This window comes from Panthera pardus, unplaced genomic scaffold (genome assembly GCF_024362965.1).
Source record: "Panthera pardus isolate Hobbes unplaced genomic scaffold, ASM2436296v1 HiC_scaffold_26, whole genome shotgun sequence".
NCBI lineage: Eukaryota > Metazoa > Chordata > Mammalia > Carnivora > Felidae > Panthera > Panthera pardus.
The window spans coordinates 33,231,220-33,256,202 of NW_026526832.1; the positions used below are offsets into that span (position 1 = coordinate 33,231,220).

The following is a 24,983-nucleotide window of genomic DNA, read 5'->3' on the forward strand; positions in this document are numbered from 1 at the left end:
TTCCAGATGAGTCTGATGCACCCGGCAGTTTAAGAGCCACTGATTTAAGTGTCTGGAAGTGACGTGCCAACCGTGGTCTGCAACCCAGCAGCACAGTATGACTGCAGAGCTTGTAAGAAACGTTGAATCCCAGGGGCGCCTGGGCGGCTCAGTCGGTTAAGCATCCGACTTCAGCTCGGGTCATGATCTCACGGTTCGCGAGTTCGATCCCTGTGTTGGGCTCTGTGCTGACAGCTCGGAGCCTGGAGACTGCTTAGGAGTCTGTGTCTCCCTCTCTCTGCACCCCTCTGCTTGTACTCTGTCTCTCTCTCTCTCTCTCTCTGAAAAATAAATAAACATAGAAAGCAAGAAAGCAAGAAAGCAAGAAATGCTGAATCCCAGGCTCAGCCCAGACCCACTGAGTCAGAATCTGCATTCTCCCAAGATCCCCAGGGCATTCACCTGTCTGTTTGAGAAGCACTGTCTAGAATTCTAGCCCAATGCTGTCTAATAGAAATATAATGGAGCCACATATGTAATTTAAAATTTTCTATGGGGCGCCTGGGTGGCGCAGTCGGTTAAGCGTCCGACTTCAGCCAGGTCACGATCTCGCGGTCCGTGAGTTCGAGCCCCGCGTCAGGCTCTGGGCTGATGGCTCGGAGCCTGGAGCCTGTTTCCGATTCTGTGTCTCCCTCTCTCTCTGTCCCTCCCCCGTTCATGCTCTGTCTCTCTCTGTCCCAAAAATAAATAAAAAACGTTGAAAAAAAATTTTTTTTTAATTTTCTAGTAGCCGTGTTAAAAAAATAACAGTGAAACTAATTTTAATAATATATTTTATGGAACCCGCTATCCCAAACATGGTTGTTTCAACAGGTAACCAGCATAAAATGTTTATTGAGATTTTCCTTTTTTTTTTTTTTTTTTGGTACTAAGTCTTTGAAATCTGATGTTTTATACTTTACCCATCTCATTCCAAACTAGCCACCTCTCAAGAGCTCAAGGCCCCATGTGTACAGTGTAGTGAGGACGGAGAACAGAGAACTCTTCCAAATTCTTTTTACGGAGCCATCATCATTCCGACACTAATGTGGCTTTGTGATTCTGTGCTGTCACACAACAGACCAATCTTAATTTTGTGTTAAAAATGAGGACTCTGGGAGCACCATCAATTGAGCGCCCGATTCTTCATTTCAGCTTAGGTCATGATCCCAGGGTCGTGAGTTCGAGCCTCGTGTTGGGCTCCTCACTGACAGCGTGGAGCCGGCTTGGGATTCTCTCTCTCTGCCTCTCTCTCTCTCTCTGCCTGTCTCTCCCTCTCTCAAAAATAAAGTAAACTTTTTTTAAAAAAAAAATGGGGGATTCTGGGGGCTCCTGGGTGGCTCCGTCGGTTAAGCGTCCAACTTCAGCTCAGGTCATGATCTCGCAGTTCGTGGGTTCGAGCCCCGCGTCAGGCGCTGTGCTGAGCCTGGAGCCTGCTTTGGATTCTGTGTCTCCCTCTCTCTCTGCCCCTCCCCCACTCGTTCTCTGTCTTTCTGTCTCTCTCTCAAAAATAAATAACATTAAAAAAAAACTTTTTTTTAATTGAGGATTCTGGAGCTAGACTCCTTTACACCTTACCTTAGCTTCCAATAAGGAAGTTCAGGGCATTTGTGGGCCATAAAATTAATACAGGAAAATCCCAATTTATAAATCGTAAACATTTAGAGAAAAGATTTCATTTCTAATAGGAACTAAATAAAAAACAAAATTTGGAGGAAAGTAATCAATGAGATACTGTGCAGGAATTTTACTGAATGAAACATGAAAGTTCTCTACCAGAGGACGAAAGAAAAGGAGTTCAGTCAATTGAAAGATGTACTGTGTTCATAGAAGTACACAAAATGATAAGAATGTTAATCTCCCATAATTTCAGTGTAATCTCTTTTTGTATCATTAAAAAAAATTTTTTTTAATATTTATTTTTGAGAGAGAGAGAAACAGAGCACAAGCGGGGGTGGGGGGCAGAGAGAGAGAGGGAGACACAGAATCCAAAGTAGGCTCCAGGCTCTGAGCTGTCAGCACAGAGCCCAAAGCGGGGCTCGAACCCACGGACCGCGAGATCATGACCTGAGCCGAAGTCAGACGCTTCACCAACTAAGCCACCCAGGTGCCCCTCAGCATAATCTTAAATAAATTATCAGTAGGATTGTTGCACTAACCATGTGATAGGTTCTGTCCTAAATGCTTGAGACATATCTAAGTTTAAAAACCTGTACTTAATAAATACCTCAAAATAAGGTCTTCAAAGTTTACAAATATTAGGGCTAGAGCATGAACGTATGTGTATTTTTTGTTTTGTTTTACCAAGGAAGGAATCATACAAAATCCTCATAATGATTGCCTCTGGGGAGAGGGACAGGGGTAAACTGGAATTTTCTTTTTGTACCTTTCTATATCATTCGATTAAAAAAAAAAATTAATATTTATTTTTGAGAGAGAGAAAGAGAATGAGCGAGGGAGGGGCAGAGAGAGAAGGAGACACAGAATCCGAAGCAGGCTCCAGGTTCTGAGCTGCCAGCACAGAGCCCGATGCGGGGCTCGAACCCATAAACCATGAGATCACGACCTGAGCGGAAGTTGGACGCTTAACCGACTGAGCCACCCAGGCGCCCCCTCATTTTTTTAAATGTGTAAGTATAATACTTTGTGAAATGTCAATGAGTAAGACATTTTTAAATGTTGTATTTAAAAACATCATGATGATTGACTGGTGAATCTGGGTCAAGGCTCTATTCCTTCTCTGCTGCCCTGAGCCCATCCAAGCTCTTTCTAAGAGCATCTTTCTGGGCACGTTGCCTCATCTGGAACATGAAGGGGTTAGATTAGCTCTCTCAGGGTCTCCGTGCAGCTCTAATATTTCAGGATTCTTTCTTCCATTCATTCATTCAGCTGGTTTTGAGGGCCTAGAACGTTACAGGTGCACGTGTACCAGTGACCAGCCTCAGGGACCTTACAGCGCGCTGTGGTTAAGTGCTGTGACACAGGGGTGTGCCTGGTTGTATTAGGACAGGGTAGATCAGCACGTCTGAAAGCAGGGGTGGGGAGGAGAGTCTGGGGGAGCTGAGCAGCATGAGTGGGTACTACTGGGGGTTTACAAGGAGGGGGAGGTCGGAAACAGTCATTAAGAGCTGAACAGCGAACACATCCGGTTAGGACTGTGACACCTAGAGGACTCCAGATCATTAAAAGGCGTTCAGTTGATATTTGTCCAGTGACTTGAAGAAATGTCATGCGGCCAGGGTAATTTTTTAACTTATATTTTGCTTCTCTTTATTTAAAAAATGGTTTTTTTTTCTAAGTTTATTTATTTTGAGAGAGAGAGAGAGAGAGAGAGAGCGCGAGCATGAGTGGGGAGGGGCAGAGAGAAGAGAGAGAGAGACAGACAGAATCCCAGGTAGGCTTCGCAGCTGTCAGCGCAGAGCCTGACACGGGGCTCGAACTCGCACACCGTGAGGTTATGACCTGAGCTGAAACCTAGAGTCAGACACTTCACCAACTGAGCCACCCAGGCGCCCCTTGCTTCTCTGTAGAATGCCCTCAAGGGCGCCTGGGTGGCTCAGTCGGTGAAGCGTCTGACTTCGGCTCAGGTCATGATCTCGCGGTCCCTGAGTTCGAGCCCCGCGTCGGGCTCTGGGCTGACGGCTCGGAGCCCGGAGCCTGCTTCGGATTCTGTGTCTCCCTCTCTCTCTGACCCTCCCCCGCTCATGCTCTGTCTCTCCCTGTCTCAAAAATAAATAAACGTTAAAAAAAAAATTAAAAAAACAAACAAACCAGCTTTCTAGAATGCCCTTAGAAGAACCCACTCCTTAAGATCTGCATCATTCAGCAGACATCCACACTCAGATACGTAATCTCCGATCCACATCTTTGAGCTAACCCTCAGCCAACTTCATGGAGCCACACGGGTAAAGAGAAGCCACCAGCTATACCACAGGTAGGCACTGTGCTCAGGAGCGAGTGACAGTCACCAATGTACCACAGAAACCCAGGAGGTATATACGGGTGTCTAAGCACCTGTGAAATGCAATATTTCAATCAGCATCGTGGAAGCAAGCTAAGACACTGGGAAGAACTCAAAACAACTGCTAATGGGGGGTGGGGAGGGGGGCGCCTTTTTCAAGACTGAATCCTTTGGTTTCTCAAATGTTCGCGAATTACAGGGTCAATACAGAGTAAATTAAGAAAGTCACCATGGAGGAACAAATCAAACAAACAAACAAAACAAAACAAAAGGAGAGAGGGAGAGAGAAAAGCCAGGAAGCGAAACCTGCCTTCCAGCTACATGGAAAAACACTCTAGTGCCCCGAGTAAATAAATAATAAAAGGATATGGAAACAATACACCCTGAAAACTCTCGTCCCTCCTCTGTTCTCCTGGCCAGAAGCAGTGCCGACAGGTTGGTGCTGCCTGAGCTACAAACCCAGCTAGCATTTATTTAGCTAAATAACACTCGAGGACTCTTTAAAGAGTCAGGTAGGGCATTTCAAAGCCCCGAAGCCTGTCAGTTAGTGTATCCCATTATTGGACGCCAAGCTCCAGTATTAACTCCGGAGACAAAGTACCTTGGCCCCCGGGCCAGATCAATGCTAGAAATAAAGGGGGCTCAGATCACACCATTTTCCTTTCTCGCCGGTAGGAAGGCTCCTGAGAACATGTACCCACAAAGAAAAAGACTGAAACAACGCACAGTGACTGTCAGTTCTCACCACACCTAGCCCTGTTTTTAGAAAACATCTTAATTCATATAGGTTCTGGTTCCCGATGATAGCCTCGACCTTGCCTGCTCACATACTTTCATATTACTTCTTCGACACACGCTGTGCCACCAGCACAAACAAGCCGTGCAACCAGTAGGTGTGGAACAGCACACGGATAAAAACAAAGCAAAACACAAAGGAAATGAAGGTGGAAATGAAAATCCAGCATCACAGAATTTTAGAGCTAGAGGAGGCTTTGGGGAGTAAGAAACAGGCGAAGGACCTGCACTAGGGCAGATAACTGGTAGCAAAGAAAGATCTAGAAGGGTCTAGAAAAGTCTAGAAAGGTAAAAATGTTGACTAGCTGTCACTTCTGCAGGGGGCCTGGAAACAATTCTCTTCTTAAAGGCAATATTGCCCCTTCTCACTATAGGACCTCATGAAGTGGTTTGTCAGGGCTGCTGAGAAAACTGAAAGCAATGACCAGCCTAGGGCAGTGGGCTGGCCCCCATGGTGTCTGTCACACCCACCTCCCTATGGAGAGCAGCCTAAGAAAGGAGTTGATATTTAGGGATCAAGCCACTTTCGGTGGGGGGGGGTGTCCATTTTTCATAGAACCTGTCCTGGGATTTGACAGTATTTGGTTTAACATGATTTCACTCCCTTTCATTCTTCTATGGAAGCAGAGATGTTCCGTACTATCCCATCTTACACATGAGAAAGCCAAAGGTTTGCTTTCTTTTTCAAAGACTCCGTGCTGCCAACTACTTGGGGACAAGGGCTGCCTTTATGTGGTCAGAGCAACATCCTCCATGTAGCAAAACGTTACCAACAAAGGCTGATTTCCACTCTCAGGCAAGGGGTGGGTGAGCCCCAACAGAAGCGGAACACCTAATTTCTACCTCGCGGCACCAATCTGCAGATTGAGACTCCTCGAAGATCAGTAGGGCTCCTATAAAAATGCGGAGGGGGGCGCCTGGGGGGCTCAGTCGGTTAAGCATCTGACTCGATTCCGGCTCGGGTCACGATCTCACCATTCACAGGACCGAGCCCCGCGTCGGGCTGTGCGCGGACAGCGCGGAGCCTGCTTGGCATTCCCTCTCTGCCTCTCTTTCTCTCAACATAAATTAAACAATTTTTTTTCAACGTGTTAAAACAAAGCGGTGACATGCCACAGCACCGTTGCGCTGAAAAGACAAAACAGCAACGTCGACAGGCCCTGAGGATCTGAAACCCTCGGTGGGGGTGGTGAGATCCAGCGGGGGGCTGGCTCTGGGTCTGTGTCCTAGTCAAGACCTGGCCGTCATGGGCCATTTTCCTCATCTACTCCATCTGTATTCTTTTTCTTGTCTTCCTTTTTTTTTTTTTTTAGAGACAGAGAGAGAGAGAACATGCAAGCTGGGAAGTGGACCGGGGGGGGGGGGGGGGGGGAGAGAGAGAGAGAGAGAGAGAGAGAGAGAGAGAGAGAGAGAGAGAGAGAACCTTAAGCAGACTCCACACTCGGCACAGAGCCACACATGGGGCTTGATCCCACGACACTGGGATATGACCTGAGCCGAAATCAAGAAGTCGTTCTCTCAACTAACTGACTGAGCCACCCAGGCGGCCCTGCATTCTTTTTCAATTAAATGAGACCATCTGGTAAGCAACATGTTTTCAGTTTCACCCAAACTAGGGATTATTATTATTTTGAAACACCCAAATAAACAAATTATGGCAAATCTCTATGACGTAACACTACAGTGGAAGAGTTAATGGCGAGAGCCAAAGTGTAAGATGTGAATGGGGCGCCTGGGTGGCTTCGAATTCGAGTCCTGCATCAGACTCCGTGCCGACAGCTCGAAGCCTGGAGCCTGCTTCGGATTCTGTGTCTGCCTCTCCCCTGCTTAGAATCTGTCTGTCTATCTGTCTCAAAAATAAACATTAAGAAAATTTAAAAAAAAAAAAACAACAAAGTTTAAGATATGAAGAGAGGAGCAAGTTACAACCACATATAACATGATGTCACTGTTACTAATATATGCATGCATAAATAACGCGGGTAGAAAAAAACTGCAAATACGATATAACATCACAGTGGTTTTCTCTGAATGGCATAACTCCTGGTGATCTGTATTTTTGTTTTCACGCTTTTCTGTGATCCATATATATTTTCTAGTGCTTATGTACCGGGTGTGTAGCAATTAAAAAATAAATAAATAAATGCCTTGAAGACTTTAAAATATCTTCATGTACTTTTGGTGCGAGTGTGGATAGGGAACAATTCCTTGGAGAAGGGATGTGGGCATATGTGTACAACGCTGCATGCAAATACTCTTCGACCCGGCATTTCAACTTGTGATGACCCGCTCCCACAGGTGCGCAAGGAAGTAGACAAAAGGACCATCAAGACAGCATTGGTTGTAACAGCAAAAGTCCAGAAGACTCAAACGCCCATCGATAGGGAAATGCAAGTAAATTAGGGCACGTCTATTCATGCTAATACAGCCAGTAGAAAAACCCAGCTGCGGACTGACAGGAAACTATCTCTAAGTGGGGCGCCTGGGTGGCTCAGTCGGTTAAACGTCCGACTTCGGCTCAGGTCGTGATCTCGCAGTTGGTAGGTTTGAGCCCCGCATCGGGCTCTGTGCTAATGGCTCAGAGTCTGGAGCCTGCTTCGTTCGGATTCTGTGTCTCCCTCTCTCTCTGCCCCTCCCCAGCTCACTCTCTCTCTCTCTCTCTCTCTCTCTCTCTCTCAAAAATAAAGAAACATTAAAAAAAACCCAAAACACCTCTATCTCTAAGATACGTGATTAACTGAGAAAAGCAAGGTGCAGGATATATGCTATCATTTGTGTAAAACTGTTTTTGGTATTTGCACACGTACAGGCTGTCTCCAGAAGGTGCTCCTAAAGATTGTCATAATGTTGCCTCAAAAGAAGGAAATGAGGGAAACAGGAAAGAGGAAACCAGATGAGAGGAAAGCTTAATGTAATTGGATAGCCTTCCTTCTGTACTTTGAATCTTTGACTTTGAGAAAATATTACCACAAAAACAAAACCAAACAAAAAACTTGAAAATGTAAAAGCCTCAGGGGAAACCGCATCAATTATTTTTCTAAAGGTTTCAGCACCTTATGCCATAAGCCTCTTCATTTTGAAGGCAGCCCCCCAGTATTGCTGCCTCCAGGAAAAAAAAAAAAAAACACAACTATTCAAGGGACCCCAAGTGTTGCTGTTGACCTGGGGCCCTCATGCAGAGTCACGCTGGCTCTTTTTTTATAATTTTTTTTAAGTTTATTTTTATTTGCAAGAGAGAAAGAGAGCCAGTGGGGGAGGGGCAGAGAGAACGGGAGACAGAATCCCAAGCAGTCCCCGAACTGCCCGCACAGAGCCCCCTGCGGGTCTCGAACTCACAAACCATGAGATCATGACCTGAGCCGAAATCAAGAGTCTGACGCTTAACTGACTGAGCCACCCAGGCATCTCCACACTGGTTCTTGATGTGACCTCTAGGATTGGGTTTGGACAAGCATGGGTTCAGGCAAAGCAAGAGCGCTGTGTCCTTTGACAACACCATCAAATTCTCACTTGTATGCAGTAAATAAGAAATTGTTTACCTTTCAGCAAAGGTATCGAGTTTCCCCAGCTCATCAGAGAGGCCAACAAGGGAATCCAAGGTCCCCACCTAGAAAGGTTGCAAAGACGTTAGCGGCTCGCGCTTTATGGCAGGGAAGGTGTAGGTCACTTTCAACAACAGTGCAGGGACTTCTGTGACTTCCGTCTTGCCTTAGTTATTCTGGGTCAACGGCCAAACTGGAAATTGGGAAGAGCTCTTAAGAGAATCAGCGGATTGGGGATATTTTCTCATTTTTAAAGTTTAGCTGTTATTATTATTACTGCCAACAGGATGAACTGTTACATTTCTGCCACAGGAAGGAGCAACTTCTGTATCATTGTGGGACCCCAGCTCATTATCTTCTTAAAGTGGCAGTCTGCTGGTCACATGATCAATCCCCATCGCTGAGGAGGAAATGTACCAGAAAGCAAGTTAAAGAAGTTACCTTTTTTTTTTTTTTAGTTTTTATTTATTTATTTTTTAAGAGAGAGAGAAAGAATGCACACGTGTGAGCAGGGGAGGGGCGGAGAGAGCGAGAGAATCCCAAGCAGGCTCTGTGCTGTCAGCGCAGAGCCCAACACGGGCCTCGAGCTCATGACCCTGAGATCATGACCTGAGCTGAAATCAAGCATCGGATGCTTAACTGACTGAGCCACCCAGGTGCCCCAAGAAGTCACCATTTCTAAACGCTTTTCTTCTCCAAGATGTCCAACCAATCCCTGTCTCTGTTCTGCTTTGCTGTTATTAACAATGATCTTGGGGGGGGGGGGGGGGGCAAGCTTCCTCCCCTCCCCCCGCCTCATCATTCCTGCAAGTCTTTCTCCTTTCAGATTACTTATAACGATCTATTTCTTAATGTGAAAATTATCACACAGCCCAAAACTGTATTTAAAGGTCTCTTCCCGGAATCAGAAGGAGAGACTCTGTGTTCAGATTAGCAATCCCCAATCGGACATTAAAAAGCAATTAAGATTAACACTGCGTGTCAAGTATACTTTAATATAAAAAAGATACTTTAAGAAATACCTTAAGAAAGGCAGTTAGGAAATGATGAAGCACAGCTATCTCTAATAAGTGCAGTTTGCTTCTCTTTCAAGCGACCTGATGTTAAGCAATATTTGGCAGAGGTCCTGCCTCTTATCTTTGTTCCCTCCAGTCTAACACATTGCCTTACAAAGAGTAAGCGGGCGAGTGGATGCTGAATTCCCCGACCTTCCCAGCGCCGGTCGCCAGGCAAACAGTGGCAGCAACGTACAGATTCAGAAATCAGTGCTGCCACTGACCAGATGTATCACCCTCGTCTCCTTTCCCCGCCCTTCCTGATCTATAACGTGGGCCTTGTGAACATTCCAGATGGTGTGTTCAAAGTGCCTGGCCCCCAGCATACCGCTCGATAAACACTAGCAAATAGGGTCGCATCACCAATGATGCTGACGGTGCAGCCCTTTTGGTAGACTGGCCGACTGAGGTTTGAAAAAGAGGATAGGGCAGTTTTCTAGAACGGCTACCGCTGGGCAGTTAGGGCCATCCCTCCAGCACCCACAGTGCATCTGCATAGCTGTCATTGAAAAATGCCTCAAGCCTCTTCTCTCTGGAAGCTTACAATCTTAGGAAGGACTGCGACAAGGCTACTCTTTGGAAGTAAAAAGACTGCACACCTCGTTCCTCTCTCACATTTGTTAGATTCTAACTTTGTTCTCCACAGCAAGAACCCTTAGACTTCCCTGCCTCGTGTCTTTCTGCCATCGGCCCAGTTGCCATTAAGTTCCCTTCCTGCCTCTCCATCAGATTCCATCTGAATCTCCCACCCTGCTTCCAGTTCAAGAGCACAATCAAGACCGAAGCTCTCCACGCCTGTACATTTCCACTGTATCGTGGGACTTCTTGGATGTCGAAGACAAAACAGGAAGAATCCTAGAACAACAACTCACAAGAGCCTAGGTGTGGAAAACACTCTCCCCATTTTTCTTTTTTTTGAAGACACTGCTACCCACACCCTTCTCTCCCTGTTCATTCTGTCCTGTGTTTTTGGGTCCATAGGAACCACAACTAACTCTGGGCTGTGGCACGAAGTCCCATCCAGACCACTGACTTCCCTGTGCATCGTCCCCCGCCCCCCCCCAGGCTTATCCTCAACGTTGCTGCCTTTGACCTGTTATTTTCTCCTTGGCTTCCCAGGAGACACCCACCCACCCCACACCATCATGTCCTTCCTCTTTCCCCAGGAACTTTACCTTGAAGTCCGGAATCGAGAATTTGGTGTTATAAGACAGGTTGGACTTGGAGGTTACCGTGTTCATCCTCTCCAGGGCTTGTAAGTTTTCCTTATCGCCGGGGGCAGAAATTAACCAAAACTCCGACATGGCTTCCAGACTTCTTTTATCCAGTTACTGACCAGAACCACAGCAACACGCACAAACAGAAACAGGAGGAGAGAAGTGTCAAATATCTCTACTCCTTCACCACTTCCCTTCCCTCAGAATTAATCCTCTCCAGGAGGTGTTGCCTTTACTATATCCCATTCTTCGTCCCCCGCGACCTTCCAATTCAGATTCTCTAGTTCCAAGGACACCCATGTGCTGATCTGCAGTGCTCTTATCTTTGCTTGAAAAGACCGCAAAGTCTTCCGTTGGAAAGCCCTCAGGTCTCCACAAAGACTCCCAAACCATCCCTAGGGTGGTTCTGACTGGTTTTAAGGGTTGGGGGGAGGGATGGGGACAGCAAGATTCCCGGTCCTTTTACTCCCCTCTCTCCTGACATCAGAATACAAACGGGGGTGAGGGGGGTGGACAGCCAGCCAGGCTGGGGCCTTCTGAAATAGTTCCCTCCTTTCCACATTGTACTTTCTGGGATGAAGCGAAGGCAGGAATGAGACAAGGTGGCGTTTTCACATCAGGAGCTTGGGCAAACCCCAGATCGTTTACTGACCTGCCTTCAGAATGGTGCTAGCCTTAAAAGTAAGACTTCAGAAGAGCTCCCCTCGTTCCCAAATAAGCAAAAAAAGCCGGGGGGGGGGGGTGGGGACGACTAAAGTCGTCTTCCACCAGCCCAGGTGTGCACTCTGCAGAGGCGGGCATCGTGCTGGGCCTGGCAGTTTCTGTCCAGCGCCTGCCGCTTGCAAAGTCGATTCGTTCTGCTCATTCAAACGTGCACACGCCCACACCTCTGTCCCCTCGGCCGTGCCTCCCTTCCCATCGCCTCGCGAAGCGTCTCCGGAAGGCTAGGGAGAAACAGGCGACAGCCAGCCAGAGCCCCAGCCTGGAAGTTTTTCCTTTTGACCCTCGTCTCACTCCACTCCAAGGTACCCTCGGTCCCTCCTAACTCCGGGCACAACGGACGCAGTTCCTCTCGGTCTTGACCGCCGATGGCCTGGGGACAAACGGGCCCGGCGCAGAAGCTGGGGAGATGCCACCTGCCCGGCCCCGAGGAGGGCGCCGCGGAGGCGCTGGTTCTCTGGCTCCCACCGGGAAAGCGCGGCCCGGGACGGCGGACCCGCGTGCGCGGGGCGGCCCGCCCCGGTCCCCCGGGTCTCGGCGCCGCCTCTCCCGCCGCCGCCCCGCGTTCCCGACCCGCCGCGCGTCCTTACCGGGAGCCGGCGGCCGTGCGGGCGTGCTGCGGGCGGGCACGGGGTCGGAGCGCACGGCCGGCTCCCGGGAGGCAGCGGCTTCTGCGCGGCGCCCCGCCCCGAGCTTTTATCCGGAGCGGGAGGCGGCCCCCGCCCGCCCCTCGGGCATTTGCATACCCGGCCGCCCGCCTCCTGCGGGGGCCCGGCTGCGGCCCGCGCGCGTCCCGGGCCGCCCGGGCCCTGGGTCGCCCCCCCGCCCCCCACCCCGCCCGGGTGGGTCGGGGCGGGACCCGGGGGGAGCCTCGGGCGGGGTCTGCAGTCCACAACGTAGCGGAGCGCGCGGGACGTGCCGGACCGAGCGAAGCAGGGGGTGCGAAGTACTCGGGACTCCCGCCCCCACCCGGCGATGACCGAGCACGGGGGCTCGGGAATCCCGCGGCGAAGAGGCCTGATCTGTGGGAAGAAACGCCACAGGTCCACGTGTGTTCTGGAACACACCTGGACAGAGGCCCAGACCTTCCTGGGCTTGTGGGCGAGAGCTTGCCGCTGGTTGCCAGGGAAACTCCCCACTGCCAGGCGCGCCCACCTCACCTTACCCCCCTTCAAAGCTGCCCTGGATATTGGAGGGGTTTAAAACTCAGAGTCTGAGTACCAGGATGTGGGGTCGTGATCCGTGCTGTTTGAAAAAAGACAAGGAACCCCCCCGAAATTAACGTCTGAATGTTAAACAAAACAAGAAAACCTCGACTTCATTTCCTCTGGAGTAATGGAGGAAACTTTAGTGTAGCCTTCCCTGTGGGCGATGTTTTTGGTGGTTTCTGGGAAAGATAAAAATCTCAGAATGAGTTTTTTTTTTTTGGGGGGGGGGAGGGTGTTGAAGAAGGTTTGCTGGCTTCCTGGAGAATGAACTGTGCCTTCCTAGATAAAACTAGGGGGACCATCATCCCATTGCCGAGAATGCTATCGGGTCTTCGGAAGGGAAGGGAAGGTGTAACTCCAGATGCTGGCACGAGAAGCCCCAGATGCGGAACAGAAAGGTGGTTTCTAAGATCACAACAGGCTCGCACTGCAATCCTGTTGTGGGTTTGGAACTGGCAGTTCGGAACTCCCAACACCTGCGCCGTGCATCATCGTTATTGGGACACTCGTGTGCATTAGTCAGTCCTTGCAACATCTTCCCGAGGGTGGACACCTGAAACCAAGGGATGAGGAAACGCCATGGGCACAGGGAGGTTAAATGGTGATTCCAAGCGAAGGAGTGGCCTGGTTGCACATTGAACCTGGGGTCTCCAATCTTGGACTTGACCCCGTGATGCCATTCTTTCCAGCTAGGCAAAACAGAATTGTAGAGCTGGGGGCAAACCCTAAGTACAAAGAAGAGTAAGGTTGCCCCACAAGTTGCATGAATTGCTGGGTGTCGTGTCACTGGCTAATGGCAAAGCTACGCGTGGGACCGCGGGTCCTTTGCCTTGCTCCCAGCAAGCCTGCAGGACGGGGTCGTAACTCTGGGGAAGAAAGCACGTTTTCCATTTCAGATAACATTCAGAGCCACCGACCTGGCTTCTTAGAGACTGGGCAACACATGTAGAGGTGTTCCCAACTTTTGCTTATGGCACCATTCTTTCTGTAAGTATGGTTTCCTCTAACAAGCTTGTTTCATGGAATAAAAGACAAGTCAGACACAAAATAACTCCCGGACGTCTGATAAAGAAAATATTGAGGGCCTCCAGTGTTCCTTGTCTGACTTAAAATCTTCCTACTCAAAATCTACAATCTTTCTGGTTATTGTACATCTTGCTTGGGCTTCTAGTGAAACATCGGAAGTTGTAATAGTTGATGACTACTGTTCTAGAGATAGCATGACTTTTTTCAACTAACTTTTTTCTGCTTCTCAAGGTGATTCTATCCTGCGTATAGAGGATTCGGAAACCAGAAAAGTATAAAGAAGAAAGTAAAAAATTGGCTGTATTTCCATGATCTCAAAATAACCACTGTTAACATTCTCTTTGTTACTTCTTCTTCTTCCTTTTTTTTTTTTTTTTTTTTCTTTTTAGGTAGTCTTCACTACCTCACAGCATGGAGCCCATCGTGGGGCTTGAACTCACGACCCTGAGCTCCAGACCTGAGCTGAGATCAAGAGTTGGACGCTTAACTGACCGAGCCACTCAAGCACCCCCCTCTTTGTTATTTTTTAATGCATATTCGTAAATACAGGCATAGACTTTTTGGCATGACTGAGATTACATATTCTACATGAGGGTCGGCATCCTTCTGTTGATTGTTTTTTAAAGATCAAGAAATTATCAAACCTATCTTATCAGCGAAGGATAATCCAATGCCATCAGCAATTTACTACAGCTCAGAATTTGAGTCAGATGCATTGGATTTCAAAGGTAAATAGAAATCTGGCTGGACAACTTACATCTTAAAGAAAAGGAAAAAAAAAAAAGAACAGAGAGAATGAAGAGGGAGAGAGAGAGAGAGAGAGAGAGATGAAAACAACAGTATGTTGCCCCAGGGGGAATCTTTTGATTTGCAGCTTTCAAAGGCAACATCTGTACTCATCAGTTTTGAATGGACTTGTGTTATTCTCTCAAGTTCCCTATAATCAGTCTTTAACACAGAAAAATAAGGAGAAATCCACCAAAAGCAGTGTACAACAGCACTCCCACTAAGGAAAGTCGTTCCCTTCCATACATCAGCCTGAAACAGCATTTAACAACCCGTGTTCGGTTCCTCCGCCTGTCCCCACACTCCCAAAGTCTCTGAAATCTACAGCTAAGCGATTACAAGTTTATGTGCCTTGACCACTGCTTTTAAAATACCCCCTGGTTACGAAAAGTGCTTCATAGACAGAATCCCGAAAGAACCCAGGTTATAAAGAATACTCTCTCTTCCTGGGAATAAAGCCGAGGGAGGAAATACTATCAGCCTGGCATAATCTCAAGCTAATTATGAATTTGGCTTTGGCTACCTAGTCCAGAAAGGTTTCTGCAGTTGGCACTGGTTACGCATTGAGCCAGCTGGAGTCTGTACAAGGGGGAACAGTCCCATCAAGTTTGGGAACCAGAAGGACCAGGCTGGCCTCGTTGGGCTGCTGTCCTCTAGCCTCTCCCAAATGATGGCCTTGGGATCTCTTTGTTGCCTAGTGTGGACACAGCCCTCATAGGATGCTCTTACCATTAGCACAGACACACCATTCCACCTGCAGGTGGCTCAGGTGGATTTTTCTAGGCTTTTCTGAGAAGAACGCAGGGAAGTTTTTCTAGAAGGACAGCTCTCTGGTGGAGACAAAGGTAAGTAGAACAGTCTGTTTCGTCAGTACCGTGTTGGAGAAACAGATTAGGCTTTGGAATTGGGCAATTGGATAAGTTACTTAGTTAGCCTGGATCAACTGCAGGCTTCCCATCTGAAAACGGGGAGCGGGGGTGCGTAATTATGTCCACCTTTCAGGCTCATCCTGCGGGTGAGAGAGAGCCTGGGGCACCAAAGAGGGGGCTTGGAAGCTGTGGTGTGCTCAGCGAATGTTCCCTTGACTTCCCTCTCCCTCTGTTGTCTTAGATGTCCCATAGGTCTTTATACCCTAAGTGTGGGTGGTTATACCAGTGGCTCAGCGATGCCCAGCATATTTCCCCATGGGCTCATCTACGTCTTCCATCCAGCCAATACCCTTGCGATTCAAGGACAGCCATCAGGACGGCTTTCACTCTTTCACTGGATAAACTAAGGTCTCTTAGTTTCTCACGGTCTCTTTGCCCAAGTGCACACGATTAAGGAGAACGCCAGTCTTCCTTTGCCCATTTAACCGGTTGTTATTGTTGTTTTCAGTGTCTGCAAGGCAGTGAGGGGAGCGCAAACATACATGAGAGTTTTCAGTCCAGTGATGGAGAAAAACCAGCTTGGTAAGCAGAAGTTTGAGTAGTCCCAACTCCCTATGGTCTGAATACGAAGCTCTGGGCAGGATGTGATACATGCATAAAAATGAGGTATGAGCGTTCAAGAATGCCATGATCCTCGTTTCACAGATGAAGAAACAGGCCCAGGGAGGTTAAGTGATCTAATCAAGAGCCCAGTTAATGGTAGACCTGGAACTTGAACTTCATTCTTCTACCCCTGAGTGCATATTGCTCAACAAGGTCTATGCCACCCTCCACTGCCCTGTCCCAAGAACCAGTCACTAGCATTCCATCTGTGACTATGTTCCTGGCAGTTCTACTCATTAGCTGAGTGAACTTGACTTCGGTGGGCTGCAAAACAGGGATAAAAACGGTGCCTGTCCCCTAAGGTTTTTCTGGGGACTCCATGATATGGCACAGTGACCGGCCCCTATTAAGTGATCGGTCGAGGTTGCCGTGGGTATTAGCCACGGCCAACACTCTCTGTGTCTTTTCCTTCCTTTGTCTCTCCTTTCCAAGTTCCTTTTCCCCCTCACAGGGTTCTTTTGCAAGATACCGATTCTGCCCTCTTGTAAACACATGGCTCATTTGTCACTCATGCGTTCAGTCACTTCAAACATGTCTTTGATGTAGTTAGCCTTGGAGGAAGCAGGGCACAGCAAGTGCTCCGGGACGAGGCTACAGCAAAGAGCCACGCAGGGGGTGGGGCTCTGGCTGTGGAATTGAGAGGATCTGACCTCACCTCCCAGTTCTGGCGTGTATTAGCTGTGCCCTTGCCGAGTACCCCATCTTCCCGAACCCCAGTTTCCTCTGCTATAAAATGGGGGCTCCAAGGTCTAGTTAGAGAGTTATAATAAAAATGGAATGGTGGCACCTGGGTGCCTCAGTCATTCGTCAGGCCTCCGACTTGGGCTCAGGTCACGATCTCATGGTTTGTGAGTTCGAGCCCCGCGCGAGGCTCTCTGCTGTCAGCGCAGAGCCCGCTTCAGATCCTCTGTCCCCACTCTCTCTCGGCCCCTCCCCTGCTCACGCGCGCTCTGTCTCTCTCTCAAAACTAAATAAACTTTTTTTTTTTTTTTTTTTTTTTAACGTTCTTAGTGCTGAGTAGATGCTCAGGGAATATTTTTTCGATCACCTAGAGCACGGAGCTTAAATGCCAGAGACTGCTTGGACGATCAGGGGAAGCTGAATGAGAGTTGTTCTTCCTCTTCTTAAATCTGTTCTGTTTTAGAAATTTTAAATGGTTTGAAAAGGTCACGAAGAGATAACACTGTGCGTACACAGTGGCTATGTACGTCAAACGTGAGTGACGTCCTGCTTGCTTCGTTCGGCAGCACAAACGCTAAAGCATGATGACATCCACCGTCATTTAATTATACTCACAAGATTGAAAATTGGAGGGGCGCCGGGGTGGCTCAGTCGGTTAAGCGTCCGACTTCGGCTCAGGTCATGATCTCGCGGTCCGTGAGTTCGAGCCCCGCATCGGGCTCTGTGCTGACAGCTCAGAGCCTGGAGCCTGTTTCAGATTCTGTGTCTCCCTCTCTCTGACCCTCCCCGTTCATGCTCTGTCTCTCTCTGTCTTAAAAATAAATAAATGTTAAAAAAAATTAAAAAAAAAAAAAGATTGAAAACTGGAGACAACAGAGATGCCCAGCAAAGAGGGTTGGGTTGGGCAAACCAATAATGGTCTGATCGTGCTGCCATTGAAAATGTTTTAGAGGACAGCGAGCGACGTAGTCAAGATTCCAACTTTGTAAGAAATCACACGACAAATACCATGCATGTGCATATATCCCTTTTTAGAGGAAATAAATCAAGACGGTAGAAACAGCTATTGCTGGAAAGTAGGATGACAGGTGTCTCTTTTCCTTTGACCTTTGTATTTTCGACTTTTTAACAGTAAACAAACCATTTTTAAACTCAAGAACAATCCTGAATGATATTCAGATGGGCAGCCATCCACCCCACCAGACATCAATTGCTAAAGCGCGATAATGTCTCCACATTTTCTGCCTCCTGTTCCGAGCTCTGAAATCTCCCATCCTGTCCCGTCCCTGCCCAACTCTTCAGCTCAGAAAGTCAGAGAGAGACTGCCTTCTTTTTTCGATTTCTTTCTCCCGATCCTCATAATATTCTTTTGGGCATCTGAATATTCCCATCCTCTCTTTTAAAATTTTTTCAACTTTTTTTTTTAGTTTATTTTTGAGAGACAGAGACAGAGCATGAGCAGGGGGGAGGGCAGAGAGAGAGGGAGACACAGAATCCGAAGCAGGCTCCGGGCTCCGAGCTGTCGGCACAGAGCCCGACGTGGGGCTCGAACTCACAAACTCTGAGATCACGACCTGAGCCAAAGTTGGACGCTTAACCGACTGAGCCACCCAGGCGCCCCTGAAGATTCCCATCCTCTGTTCTTGGAAATGCAGTGTGTGATCCACATTTGATTCCAGGAGGCCGGGCACTTAGGCAATTTTTATCAGCTACATTGTTTTGTTTATTATTATTAGTAGTAGTATTATTAAAACTTTTATTATGATTAGTTACATATTTATCTCTTGAGAGCTAAATTTTATTTTATTTTATTTTTTTTAATGTTTATTTATTTTTGAGACAGAGAGAGACACAGCATGAGCAGGGAAGGGGCAGAGAGAGCGAGGGAGACACAGAATGAATGTGAAGCAGGCTCCAGGCTCTGAGCTGTCGGCACAGAGCCTGACGCAGGGCTCGAACTCACGAACCGTGAGATCATGACCTGAGCCGAAGTCGGCCGCTCAACTGACTGAGCCACCCAGGCGCCCCAGTTGAGAGCTAAATTTTAAGTGCCCTGAATTACCTTTTCCTGACTTTTAAAAATTGAATTTTATTTTATTTTATTTTATTTTATTTTATTTTATTTTATTTTATTTTATTGTCTTTCACCCTTCTGAGGAAATTAGTAAAGGCCTGGCATATAATAAACATTGAAAGCTTGTTAAGCGAGTATTTGTTATCACCAAAAAAGGTGCTCCCAGCTTTGCTACAATCTTTCAAAACACGAGGCAGAATATTTCCACCTGTTCTGTTCTTCAACCCTTCCTTTAAGCAGCTCTCTCACCGCCAGTCCAAGGCGTGCCCTCCAGGTTCTACCTCCAAAGTGCACCTTGCACCTGACCTCTTTTCTTCTCGTCATCTCCCTGTTCTGGGCTCTCATCCCCTTTACTCCCGTCTCCTGTAGTGGTTGAATCACACTTGTCTCCCAAATGTGTCCATCCAGAACCCCAGAATGGACTTGATTTGGAAAAGGGGCCTTCGCAGATGTATTCACAGATGTAATTCGTTAAGGATATCAAAATGATATCGTATTGGATTTAGGGTCGGCTCTAAATGCAACGACCGGGGTCCTTATAAGAAGAGGGGAGGAGACAGAGACACAAGGAAGAGAACCAGGCAAAGACAAAGGCAGAGATTAGAGTGATGCAACTACAAGCCAAGGAAGACTGAGGGTTGCCGGGGCCACCAGAAAGCAGGGAGAGGCAAGGCAAGGTCCACCCTAGAGACTTCAGAGGGAGCACGACTCTGCTCACACCTTGGTTTGGAGCTTCTAGGTTCCAGAACTTGAGACAACAAAGCCCTGTTGGGTTAAGCCACCCAGTTTGTGGCGCTTTGCTAAGGCAGCCCTAGGAAATGAACACATCCCCTTAGAGCCCAGAGCCGTGGTTCATAACACATATCAGATCACATCATCACATCTCTGCTCAAAAGCCTCCAACCGCTTCCCATTGCTGTTAAACTCCAAAACCCCGTTTCTCATACAGAAGGAAAAAGTTATAAATATGGAAAAGGAGAAAACTAGAAGAAACCCTGTGTTGCTCGATTGGGACTGGAGGTGTCAGTAATGAGCTCCTAGATTTTAAGGTGGATGGATGGATGAATGGATGGATGGATGGATAGATAGACAGAGAGACAGACAGACAGATTCTTTCCTAGCTCTGTTCATTGAGAGAGCCTAGAAGCACTGAAAACATCAATAGTCCAAACCTTGACTTCTAAATACCGTTGTCCGTGAAAAGGAAGCAGGGAACCGGGGAGGAATGGGTGATTCCAGAGCTGGAATGGGGGGCAGCAAAGGGACATAATGTCTTCAACTTACTCTCAAACTGTTCAAAGTAATAATAACATATATATTATATATACAGATACAGGTATCTCTCTCTTTTTTACATATAGTCTCACCATATAGCTATATCTATGGAGATTCCGTGGGCTATTCTATCATTTTGAAACCGTATTACAATAAAAAGAAAATCTCCCTTTGCAGGCCTCCAGGTCTCCAGTCGGTGGAAGTGAAGAGAGGGGTCCTGTTCCCCACCTCTACTCACAGCCTGGCCCTACTCTGTGCCCTGAGGCCACTATCCCTCTATCCCTGTTCATTGGGTCACCACAGGAAGCCAGAGACCCCCAGGTCAACGTTCCCTTCTCACCCCTCCTTCTGTCCATCTTCTTATCCCTCTTCAAGGGCTCAGCCCCTGTACCTGTGCCCCCAGAAACTCACATCCCTCATCAGCAAACCCTTGGTGTTCCGACTCCTTTCTGTCTCCCTCACTTTCTTGTGCTGCCCTCAACCTGGCTTCCCCTGAGGCCGCTGTTTTCCTCAGAGCTCTCTCAAGTGGAGGCTTCTTTTTGACCCCACACCTACTAGCACGGGGTCTCTAGTGGGAAGTATCCTCTCTGCTCCTTCTTGCCACTTCCAGCCGCTTCTTCCTCAATCCCCCCCCAACACCTCTCCCCAGCTTTGAATCTCTGGGTGCCTCATCCAATGGAATTTTTCTGCGTCCAATGGAATAGAAACATTTTCTAACTGTGCTGCCTTCCCTAGGTGGTAGCCACTAGCCCTGTGTCTGTTGGGCACTTGAAATGTGGCTACTTATACTAAGGACTGGAATTTTACATTTTATTTAATTTGGGTTAATTTTAAGTTAAACAGTGACGCATGGAGGGTGTCCGCCATATTGGAAAGTGCAGCTTAGACGTACCTCCCGCTTCCACTTACCGTGGTGATCTACAGACCCCCCCAAGGCACATCCTCTTACTTCCTGAAGTGTTCAGTTCCTCCCCTATTCTCTCCATCTCTACTCATGTCTTAACACCTCGTGAGGCCACCATATACTGAAATGATTCTGGCCACATCCTGGTCTCTTGTTTCTTTGAACTCTTCTCCTTCGGTTGATGGTGTCCGTGCCTTTTACTCCTGAGGTCTTTAGCCTTTGTCATTACCACTGACTGGGACCCCTCACTGGTCTCAACCCCCTGTGTCCCACTCTCTAACCACTGTAAAAGCCAACGGTAAAGGGTCTGAACTTTTCCTATTGCCCGAAGAGAAAGAAATCTTTCCCGGCCTCCCTCCCTTTCCTTCTATTAGAGCATTTGCTGGAGAAAAGTATGTGTGTAAACCCTACCTCTATCCTTTTGACACGTATATAAATCCTGTTTAAAGCTACAGAAGCCTCTGGCCAACATTACCACCCGGAGAGGCTTTTCTTAGGCTTTAGGAGCCACCTCTTTGGAATGTAAATATCAAGATACCTTTCTGTTGCTGCTTGTCGTAGAAATATGAGCAGCTTTATTTTTTTCCCTTGGATAAAGACAGTTAAGAACACAGATGGCTACCTCAGTTACCAGGTGGATTATTGCCCCCCCCAACACTACTACCCTATTTTCCTAGTACCCTACCTGTCCACCCCACCAGGACCAAAATCCATCGGTCCCGCCATTGCCTATCACCCCCCACCCCCGGTCATGCCCTCACTTCCCTCCTTAAACTTTACAGTCCATATTGTATCTACCCCCTTGCTCACCCTCTCCGTGCTCTTGACACTTCCTTGCTGTGTTTTATTTGATGGCCCCAAATCCAACCCTGGGAAAATCTACCTCTCCACCAGCCCTGTGCCTATATCCTACAGCAGTATGTGGCTGGAGAGAAACACAGGACCGCACTGATTGATCTTGAAGGAAACCCAGAACATGTCACCCCAAGATATGCCAGTTGGCTTATTGACCGTTTTGAATTAACGGGACTTAAGAAACAGCAGGCGCAGGAAAGACACTATGACCCTTCTTCTTCCTAAAAACAGGTGAGAAAACTCCCTTGTGAAAGGTGCCCTCCCTGTATCAGGAGGAAGGGAAGATATTCTTATCATCAGAGACAGAGAGCTGGGAGCCAAGAAATCTGTACCAACAAGCTACTTAAACTAACCCTTCTCTTCCTGGTTGCTTCTTCACCGCTTATGACACCTAGTCCGTCATTTACTATACTCCCTTGATCCATTTTGTCTCCCATTCTTCCAGACACCTATTCAAACTCTCCTCTCCGCCTGTGTTCAACTTCCCTTCCCCCGTCTCCACCCTCAGCAGAGAACTTTGCTAATTCTCTGAGAAAGGGAAAAGCATCGAAAGACAGCCTCCACAAGCCCCCATTACCAGCTACAGAAATTAACTCGAAATGGATCATAGACCTAAATGAATATGCTGAAGCCATAAAATCTTTAGAAGAAAACATAGCAGTAAATCTTTGTGATCTTGGGTTAAGAAAAAGTTTCCTAGATATGACACCAAAATCACAAATAACAGAAGGAAAATAAATTGGAGAAGTAAAAATAAAAATAACCTCTGTGCTTCGAAGGATGTCATTAGAAAATGGAAAGACAACCCACAGAACAACAGAAAATATTTGCAAAACACACTCGATAGGGAACCTGTGTCTAGAATTTATAAAGGGCTCTTCTGAACTCAATGATAAAAAGACGACCATGGGCAATGGATCTGAGTAGACATCCTCCGGAGGAGATATACAGAAGGGCAATGAGCATATTAAAAGGTATTCAGTATCACTAGTCATTAAAGAAATACAAAAAAAAAAAAAATCACTATGAGGTACCACTTCATACCCACGGCTATTATAAAAAAGAAAGAAAGAGTGAAAGAAAGAAAGAAGGAAGGAAAAAAAGGAAGAAAGAAGGAAAGAAAGAAAGAAAGAAAGAAAGAAAGAAAGGAGGAAGGAAAGAAAGAAAGAAAGAGAAAAAAGGAAGAAAGAAAGAAAGAAAGAAAGGAAGGAAGAGAAAAAAGGAAGAAAGAAGGAAAGAAAGAAAGAAAGAAAGAAAGAAAGAAAGAAAGGAAGGAGGAAGGAAAGAAAGAAAGAAAGAAAAAAGGAAGAAAGAAAGAAAGAAAGAAAGAAAGAAAGGAAGGAAGGAAGGAAGGAGGAAGGAAGAAAACCGGTGTTGGTGAGTATGTAGATGAGCTGGAACCCTCATACACTGCTGGCGGGAATATAAAAAGGTGCAGTCAGTTTGGAAAACAGTTTGGCAACTCCTTAAACATTGAACAGTTACCAGATGACTCAGCAATTCCACCCCTATGTACATATCAAAGAAGTGAAAACATGTGACCACACAAACACTTGGCCATATGTGTTAATAACAGTATTCTTCACAATAGCCCCAAAGTGGAAAGAACCCAAATGTCCCTCAGCTGATGAAGAGAAAAGCAACATGTAGTATATCCATGCCGTGGAGTACTATTCAGCAGCGAAAAGGAATATGGTGTTGACACAGGCTTCAATGTGGGTGACCTTGGAAACATGACGCTAAGTGAAGGAAGCCAGTCACACACACACACAAAAAAGGGCATTAAATGATTCCCTTTATATGAAATATCTAGAATAGGCCAGTCCATTGGGCAGAAAGGAGCTTAGAAGTTGCCTAGAGCTGGGGGAGGGGGGAGGCGAGAGGCGGGGTGAGACGGGTTGGGGAAAAATGGAAAGGGACAATGGATATGGAGTTTCCTCTTGGGGTGATGAAAAGGTAAACCAATTGTGGTGATGATTGCACAACTCTATGAATATACTGAAGAAAAAAAAAACCCGCAGTGAATTGTACAGTTTAACTGGTGAATTGTATGGTATGTGAATTATATTTCAATAATGCTATTCAAAAAAATAATAAAGCAGCTGCAAATACCACGTGCTAAAAAAGGTAGCCTAAAAACAAACAAGCCTGCTCAAGCACGACCTGCCCGTGACACCCTTCCAGGTCCCTGTTTGGGTTCCCATACCGCCTGGTATTTCTCATCCCTCTGTGACGGTTTGCAGCGCATGAGACTGTGGCCCTTGGTTACTCACGTGTCCCCAAGGCTGCGCTGTGAGCCCCTGGAGGCCATGAATCACTCCTCACTCTTCCGTGGGTCAACAACACCCAGCACGGTGCCTGGCACAGAGTGGGTTGCCAGGAAATGTTTGTTTAGTAAAAGTGGATTCTCGTAGTTTCTCTTGAAAAACATTACATGTCATAAGTCTATCGATCAGATAGTTAATTATTTGATACACATATATTGTTCACTTGCCGCGAATCACACAGCCTTGATTCGTACACAGCTGATACACGTTGCCGGAACTATCATTCCGAGATGCACGCTGCGCTCAACCTCCGGGGTCAGGGATGTCAGTCTCGGGGTGCTTGACCTCTCTCTTGATCTCAACATCGCACAGCCAACATTTGATAAAATAGAATGAACTAACGTGCCGCCTTTTCAAAACACGTCACGGTTTTTTAAGGTGGGTTCCTTTGAAAACTGAGCAGCACCACCCTAGGGAATTTTTCATTTGATCTTTTTAAATTAAAAAAAAATTTTTTTTAACGTTGATTTATTTTTGAGAGGCAGGGCGGGAGCAGGGTGGAGAGAGAGGGAGACACAGAATCGGAAGCAGGCTCCAGGCTCTGAGCGGTCAGCACAGAGCCTGACGCAGGGCTCGAGCCCACGAAGCACGAGATGATGCCCTGAGCCGAAGCCGGACGCTTAACTGACTGAGCCACCCAGGTGCCCCGATCCTGGGGAATTTTGAATGAGCATGCTCTAAAGGAACAATGACTCTCCACAAGCATGGAGGAGCAGCAGGAAATTTCCACAAGTCTCTGCTTTATGGAAGCTTGCCGAAGCCCTGCGCAAAGTAAAACGGTTCACATTCGCACACCAACTTACAAAGTGGGGCTTGCAAGGCTTTAGTTAAACTAGGGGTGAAATCTCTAGGCAAAGTCCTTGTGGTCCAGGCTGGGTAGGAGCCTGAGCCCCGTGTCCGTGGGCTTGGAGAGGCCCTTGGGGACCCTCATTTCTTTGACCAGCCCCGTCGCACCCTGCAAACTTCCTGGTCATCCCTGCTTTCTCCCACCCTGCTCTCCTCTCTCT

General features: G+C 47.3%; 1 protein-coding gene and 1 long non-coding RNA gene across 11 annotated transcripts in view; one reads left to right on the forward strand and one right to left on the reverse strand.

The window, feature by feature from the left end:
* ATP6V1C2 (ATPase H+ transporting V1 subunit C2) overlaps window positions 1-11,984 on the reverse strand; it is a 61,582-nt gene extending 49,598 nt beyond the window's left edge. For all 9 annotated transcript variants that reach the window (XM_019452005.2, XM_019452046.2, XM_019452052.2 and 6 more), the window contains exons 1-3: window positions 11,899-11,984; window positions 10,547-10,702; window positions 8,314-8,381 (exon numbers count right to left, since the gene is read on the reverse strand). In XM_019452005.2, the coding sequence (XP_019307550.2) occupies window positions 8,314-8,381; window positions 10,547-10,675 (197 nt within the window). In that variant the 5' untranslated portion in view covers window positions 10,676-10,702; window positions 11,899-11,984. The remainder of the gene's footprint in view (window positions 1-8,313; window positions 8,382-10,546; window positions 10,703-11,898) is intronic.
* Window positions 11,985-14,923: 2,939 nt separating this feature from the next.
* On the forward strand, window positions 14,924-22,654 carry LOC109267107 (uncharacterized). Of its 2 annotated transcripts, none has more exons than XR_002079954.2 (3): window positions 14,924-15,173; window positions 15,706-15,863; window positions 21,881-22,654. It is a non-coding gene; the product is annotated as an uncharacterized LOC109267107 (long non-coding RNA). The 2 variants fall into 2 exon arrangements; XR_002079953.2 differs by lacking the exon at window positions 21,881-22,654 and adding an exon at window positions 17,005-17,167.
* The last annotated feature ends 2,329 nt before the right edge of the window (window positions 22,655-24,983 follow it).